Source organism: Gymnodraco acuticeps, unplaced genomic scaffold, assembly GCF_902827175.1.
Source record: "Gymnodraco acuticeps unplaced genomic scaffold, fGymAcu1.1, whole genome shotgun sequence".
Lineage (NCBI taxonomy): Eukaryota > Metazoa > Chordata > Actinopteri > Perciformes > Bathydraconidae > Gymnodraco > Gymnodraco acuticeps.
Window position 1 is genome coordinate 5,539,106 of NW_022990295.1, and position 7,034 is coordinate 5,546,139.

At 41.5% G+C, this 7,034-nt stretch overlaps 1 protein-coding gene across 2 annotated transcripts; it reads left to right on the plus strand.

The window, feature by feature from the left end:
• Positions 1–161: 161 nt before the first annotated feature.
• On the plus strand, positions 162–5,578 carry vash1 (vasohibin 1). Of its 2 annotated transcripts, XM_034222087.1 has the most exons (8): positions 162–343; positions 839–1,071; positions 1,447–1,535; positions 1,854–1,910; positions 2,282–2,356; positions 2,516–2,897; positions 3,976–4,085; positions 4,244–5,578. In XM_034222087.1, the coding sequence occupies exons 2-8, from the start codon at positions 850–852 to the stop codon at positions 4,314–4,316; spliced, it is 1,008 nt and encodes a 335-aa protein (XP_034077978.1). In that variant the 5' UTR covers positions 162–343; positions 839–849; the 3' UTR covers positions 4,317–5,578. The 2 variants fall into 2 exon arrangements, with proteins under 2 accessions (XP_034077978.1, XP_034077977.1); XM_034222086.1 differs by having other exon boundaries at positions 162–1,071.
• Positions 5,579–7,034: the final 1,456 nt, after the last annotated feature.

Consider the following 7,034-nt stretch of genomic DNA (forward strand, 5'->3'; position numbering starts at 1 on the left):
AAATGAAAACACCCAAATTGTGTTTTTTATTATTATCACCAAGCAGTAGAATAAATGACTCGCAGATCTAACTTCTTGATCGGAGGAGCACTTGAATGCAGCATTTGTCACGGTTGAGATCCGCTCAGTCTTGCGCATGCGCGGTAGACGGAGATCTGGGAGTGTCTGAGCTGCTCGTTGGACGTGAATCCCACTCCCAGCCGCTGAACCCAGGAGCATCTGTATGAACAATGAACCGGCTGACTGAAGGAAATGGTTTGGTGAAGAAGCGATGAAGAGGACGCGTGAGGAGTGTCGAGATGATGGGATTGCAAAACGGCACTGATTTTTCTGGATATTTGTGGTATGAATGACCTCTAACGGTGCAGGGAATTAGTCGTTTCTAATACTTTGTTGTCTGCGGATCAATCCTCCTAAAGACTGTGATAGCGGTACATTAGCCAGCTATTGTTGGCTTATTGAACTGTCAACCTATTGTAATTAAAACACGTCTAAAGGCTTTATTACCTAAGTGTCATAGTTTATTTATTAACATGGACATATTATTAAATGGCCTAGGGTTCTAGATTTTCCCAAAGAGTCATTTTTTTATTGCAAGAAGATTAATTTTGTTTGAAATCATCATTTAGGTCTTCAACTAAAGGGGTGCATTTTTATTAAACCTTCTCCACATTGCATTGACTTATTATTTTTATATATTTTTTGGCACATGCTGCTTGATGTCATGAGTTGGCCATCTGTTGTGGGAACCTTAAACCTGCAACAAGCAGATTAACCAGTGAAAGGTCCAGTATGGAGGCTTCTGTGCCTGAACTCAGTTGGGTTCCTGTTGCTGGAGGAGGAGGAAGGATGCTGAGGGCCCCCGCGGGCTCCGTGGAGCAGAGGGATGAGGAGCAGGAGGATGAAGCCGAAGAGGAGTTAAGGGATGGAGGGGTGCCTTTCTATGTGAACAGAGGAGGCCTCCCGGTGGATGAGGAGACTTGGGAGAGGATGTGGCGCCATGTGGCTCGAATACACCCCAACGCTGAGGCTCTGGGGAAGGAGACCCGGGGGGCCACTGACCTGCCCAAGGTAAGGTTGCAGCTGTTGAACTCCACATGTGAAACTTACACATGGTGGAGAAACAATTAACACCCATGTGATCTGAGGAAATGTTGAGCTACAGTGTTACTATGCTGTCCCACATGACTGATAGATACACTTAACTAATGTCTTTTTTTATCACAGCAGTAAAATACAATGCATGTTTTGTCCAGTCCACTCTGCATGGTACCATTGCATGCTATGGATGTTTTAGACACAGAAGAATGGTACTTTTCATTCATTTCTCGTGCTTAGAGCAATTAAGAAGCTCTTGCAATCGGCAGGCTGAATAGGGAAAAGCACACAAGACTACTTTGATTGTTCAATGTTCATCAAGTTGTTGGGATGCTCTCTGTCCTACAGATTCCAATACCGAGTGTGCCTACATTTCAACCTACCACCACTATCCCACAGCGCTTGGAAGCCATACAGAAATACATCAGGGAATTGCAGTATCCTTTGACTAGCTTGGTGTATTTGAATGTTTCCACAGCATTTCATTTGTAGTTAAAATATATTTAGATCTATCTTGACTTTTTTAAATCCTATCTAACCCTCTATTTTTACTACCCTTTACATTTGGAAGTAGGCAAGCATTGTGGAAACTCTACTCTATATTCAGCTTTATTTCAGTCAGAGAAGTAATTCATCCATATTTAAACAACAACCTATGAATATCACAAAGCACTATAATTGGTTGTCTCTTCTCCCTGATGCATGCTGCTGTTTGCTCTGTTGTTATACAGTACGACCTTAACTGTGTCCTACAGGTACAATCACACAGGAACACAGTTTTTTGAAATTAAGAAGAGCCGGCCTCTTACTGCGTAAGCACCTTTTTTTGTCTTTCACCCAAGACTAATCACTAGTAATGGACTCATGGCAGCAGTCATAGGATGTCTGCAACAATATTAGCTGATTTATTATGGTGTTGGCCAGTGCTGCTAATGTCTGATGCCTGTGGATCAGCTGTATCTCCTCAGGGCTTTGTGAGCTGAAACGTCAAGCAGCAGAAGGCCTGGAACACAATTTCCCTGACCTTGCCTTATTAGATTTCGTGGTCCAAATCATATTTCCATGGCTCGTGGAAAATGTGTTTGTTCAATAACTGTGTGTGCATTTCTATTACACTCAGTAGTGTCTTATATCACAGATGAGCATTAACAGTGTTTCTCTCCTGTTCCATTGTCCTGCACAGGTTGATGGACATTGCTAAAGAGATGACGCGGGAGGCTCTGCCAATCAAATGTCTGGAGGCGGTGATCCTGGGGATGTATCTTTAGAGAATCAGGGCATGTTGCAAATTGTATTATTGTATGTTTCATTGTAATGTGCCCCCATCATACATGTTTATGTTAATGGAGTGTTTTTTGGCAGACTTATTGTAAATTGTCTTTCCAATTGTCCGTTTCCTTGACCCTTCTTCGTACAGTTACCTCACCAACAACATGCCCGGTGTGGAGCGCTTCCCCCTCAGCTTTCAGTCTCACTTCTCAGGAAACCACTTCCACCACATCGTGCTGGGAGTTCACTGCGGAGGACGCTTCGGCGCGTTGGGCACGAGTCGGAGGGAAGACCTCATGTTCAAGCCCCTGGAGTTCCGCACACTGATGGACCTAGTGCAAGAGTTCGAAGGAGCCTACAGGGGCTACTGGCACACCCTGCGCAAGGTCAGGATCGGCCAGTACGTGTCCCATGACGCTCACAGCGTGGAGCAGATAGAATGGAAACATTCCATACTAGACTTAGACAAGCTGACCAAGGAGGAGCTACGGAAAGAGCTGGAGAGACACACTCGGGACATGAGGCTGAAGGTACAGTCAGCGATGGCAAAAGTACACACATCCTTTACTCAAGTAGAAGTACAGATACTCGTGTTTAAAAATACTCTGGTAGAAGTACTGACTATACTAAAACTAAAAGTAAATAAGTATGGACTTCGAAATGCACTTAAGTAAAAAGTACGCATACCTACAAACCGTTTTAAAGAGTAACTGACCTCCCTTTATATAATAGAACAATAATGTCATTGTTAGCTAATGAATGTTTTGATGCTGAACAATGGCAACATGACAACGTTTTCATTGGTCCCGCTTCTTTAGAGAAGACCAGGAAATGATGGATAAACCGATTGTGTTAAAATCAATAGGCATGCAATGACTTTAAATAATAATGATCACGCCACCAAACTAAAGTAACAAACGTGTTTTGAAAATGTAAGAAGTAGAGAGTACAGGTATGTGTGTTAAAAATGTAAAAAGTAAAAGTAAAAAGTCGTGGAGTAAAGTACTGATACCAGAAAAATGTACTTAAGTACAGTAACAAAGTATTTGTACTCCACTACTTCCCACCTCTGGGTACAGTACGGTATTCAGAAAAGATGCTCTGTAGATAAGCATTATGAATGGTAGTGCAGAAGTCTCATCTCACTGCTGACACCAGGACAAGCTGATGGAGCTCAGACAATGATGATAGATTTACTTTGTCCTCAGCAGACGGGCCGCTCATTAGATTTCTTTTTGACGCGCTGCCTCTTCATGCACAGTGACACCGAGTTGACCCGGCTGTTTGAGTGATTTCCCTCAAATGATGCTCTATCATCACCTCTCATGCCAACATAATGAAAACAGCCTTGATGCTGAGCTCTGCGCGTAATAAAACTAAATGTGATGGCTTCACTCTGCCTTGCTGTGCTTCATGCATGGCCGGCACAATCCATCAATTGCTGATCATTTACATTGAGTGCTCTCCACAATCACGTTACTAATAAAGACAGATTTTTCTACCACTCATACTGAGCCTCGCCCTGGAAAGCAAGGACATAAGAATACGTGACTCTTCACTCTGTGTTTTTAACTGATTCTGATAACGGTGTTCTTCTTGTTTTTGCAGATAGGGAAGCCTGCACCACCCTCTCCCACCAAAGACAGGAGGAACAGCATGGGGTCACCCCTCAGAGGACAGGGCAGCCCCATACGCAGGATCAGCCGCATTGAGAGACGGTATGATTCATCATGTGCTCAGCCAATATTAATGTGACATGCTTTTTGTCACTGGGACACATTTGGACTATAGATGTCTTGTGATCTACAGCAGTAGAGTAGTTCATGAATTAGTCACAGTTTCCTTGTCTGATTTATCTGTGTCTGTTTTGTTGCAGTCCCTCTGGAGATAAGAAGGTTCTGGAGCCAAAATCGGCCGCAGAAATTAATGGATACCAGATTCGAGTCTGAAGAAGAATGTTAGCTTGCTTGTAAGGATACAAGGTCCCACACACGTGTTTCAGAGCCGCAGATTCACTCTTCATTTTTTATACTCATTGGCCTATTCACGGAGACACAATGTTGAATAGGTCACCAGCAACTTTTCTTCTCAAAACAAATGCCTCTTTCAGTTTTTCTACGTCTACCATGGTTAAGGTTTTTCATGGAGCAGGTACTGTGCTTGGTTCTGGCCATGCTCCCAAATTAAAAAGGGGACATAAGTGCAGTACTTTGTAAACATTTTTAAATAACTGCAGATTTTTGCAAACTCAACACAATGTGAAATATGACTCTTCCCTTGACGTTGGGCAGGACCACCACTCAGTGTTAATGTGCTACTGGACATGTCATAAGGTTCTGTGGTGTTATGTTCAACAAAAGCTCTTAAGGCTCGTCTGCATTCTATATCGTCGTACTGTAAGTGTGCAAGTACATGTAATGTCATTTTAAATCCACTAAGGCTCTGCTGGGCTGCCATTTCTTGTGTAGTGACTAGTTTGCAAACCACTACCCGTGTGCCTTGTATGGAAACTCAAAGAGAAGGAAATTCCTTTTTTTATATCCACCCCATTATTCTCATTGTCTAACTAATCAGAAAAGCAGTGTAATCTCTGTTCTTCCTAAAATATCCAGATGCTAGCATGTTTAGCATGCTAATCACCTTATTGAATTTGAATATGGGATTGAATACACAATATACAATGGTATATTCAAGATTATGAAGTCATCTGTAGTGATACTATAAGAAGCAGGATTTTTTCTGGCTCCTGAATATAAGACATGTCACAACAACCATGATTATCAAGCTGATGGACCTTATCTGCATTTAATGTAGATGTTGAGTAAGAACAAGTTTGGTTTATATGTCCTGTATATCTGCTTTATATATACATTGTTTCTAACTTTATTTGTAGCAACTTTATCCGATAATTCACTAGCCTTAAGTGGTGCGATTTCCTTTTCAGATGAAGTGTAAAGACGTTTGTTTACTGCACTTTTATCTGCATTTTGTATTTATATTATCATTGGAAATTGTCATTTTATACTTCCTTCAGTGTTGGTGATCAGCAGTAGAACACTATTTACTACACACTGTTTTGAATATGTTGCCACAGCCAAAAACCTTCCGTTTACAGTAGGTGTTGTCTATTTTCATTTCAGTGCTCTATTACACAATTGTTTCGTACGAAAAGACTGTAGATTTACAGGATCACAATAAAGAGGCAACCCATCTTTGTTGTCTGATTCTATTTTTTATTATTAAAAAAGGTGTTTTTGGGGATAAACTCATGGTTATGTTTTTAATAAGCCAGTCCTTTTTAAGCAGTTTTCATCCAAGAATTCAGTGATTAGTCCCTAAGTATTCTGTAATTAGTTGTCGGACAGGCTTGGTGTCAGGCAGGGAATGGAGCCAGTTTTCTGTCGACCAATAGTTCAAACTGAGCACAGGGTGTCCTCAGTTGAAGGGCAGTTTTTGGCAGCAAAGCAAATGATGACGCAAGCAGACTCTGGAGATCTCTAAACACTTCCTGTTAGGTTTACACAAAGGAAACGTAATGCCAACAACTCCATTAAAGGGAACACTGGATTTACACACTTAAGTTAGACTAAGTGGGACAATTTAACCAATAAGATTTCAGATTATCGCGAGAGAACAAATGTTGTAGACAACTGCCCTTGTTTGCTAATATTTGTCAAATCGTTTAAGAAAAGGTGTAGTATGCTGGCATGTGTGCTCATGTTCAGGGATCCTGCTGTTTAATGGTCCCAGGTTGATGAATGTAAGTCCACCTCACAGCAATCAGCTAAGAAGTCTTAATGGAAGCTGCATCTGATGAACGCCAGTCAGCAAGGAACCACTTCCATGCATTGGCCAGTAATGTAACTCTGGAAAAGCTGCATGTGAGATCAAATACTGTCATGTGTTAGAGAATGGTGCAGTGAGCTCTTTAAAACAAGTTAATGTTGTGGCAGTTTCCTCAGTGAATTATGAGAAGATAGTCATGATGAAGATAAACAAATCCCTCTCTTCCCTTCCAGATGTCAGACACTTTGTCCAGAAGTGTTTGTCAGATAAAGAAACAGAAGATATAATGACCTATGAGAGAATAAACTACTACTGACCTACTTCGCTTACGTGCATGATGACAAAGGGAAAAGAGAGGCACACCCTATCGGATTCCTCTATATATTAAAGTTTTCAACTAATGAGTTATTGCTTTGAAGGGGAAACATATTTATATAGCACACTGTCAAGAATGAGTGAGGAGCGAGTGAGTGATGGGAATCACCTCTGCAGACATTTTATAGCCCACACATAACACAAAGCCCTCTTACTGAGCTCCATCATGCATGAACACTCAAATATCTTAATGAATTATTCATCCATGCATCCACTAGACACACACACACACACACACACAGACTTCTTCTCCCTGACAAACTGAGTGCCTCAGTGTAGTGGGACGGGAGGGGCAGAGCCAACATTCAGGTCACATCTCAGCACTACACCAGGCAGGGTAAACAGAGAGGGAGACTCCTATCTGGCGGATGTAATGCTGGTGGACACATTCAACTGTGCTGCTACATTATAAATAACAAATAATTGCATTTTATGTAAGGTGTTAAAAAGCTAAACTCAGGGAGCCACAAATAACTGTAAAAACATTTATTCAATATTTTCACCAT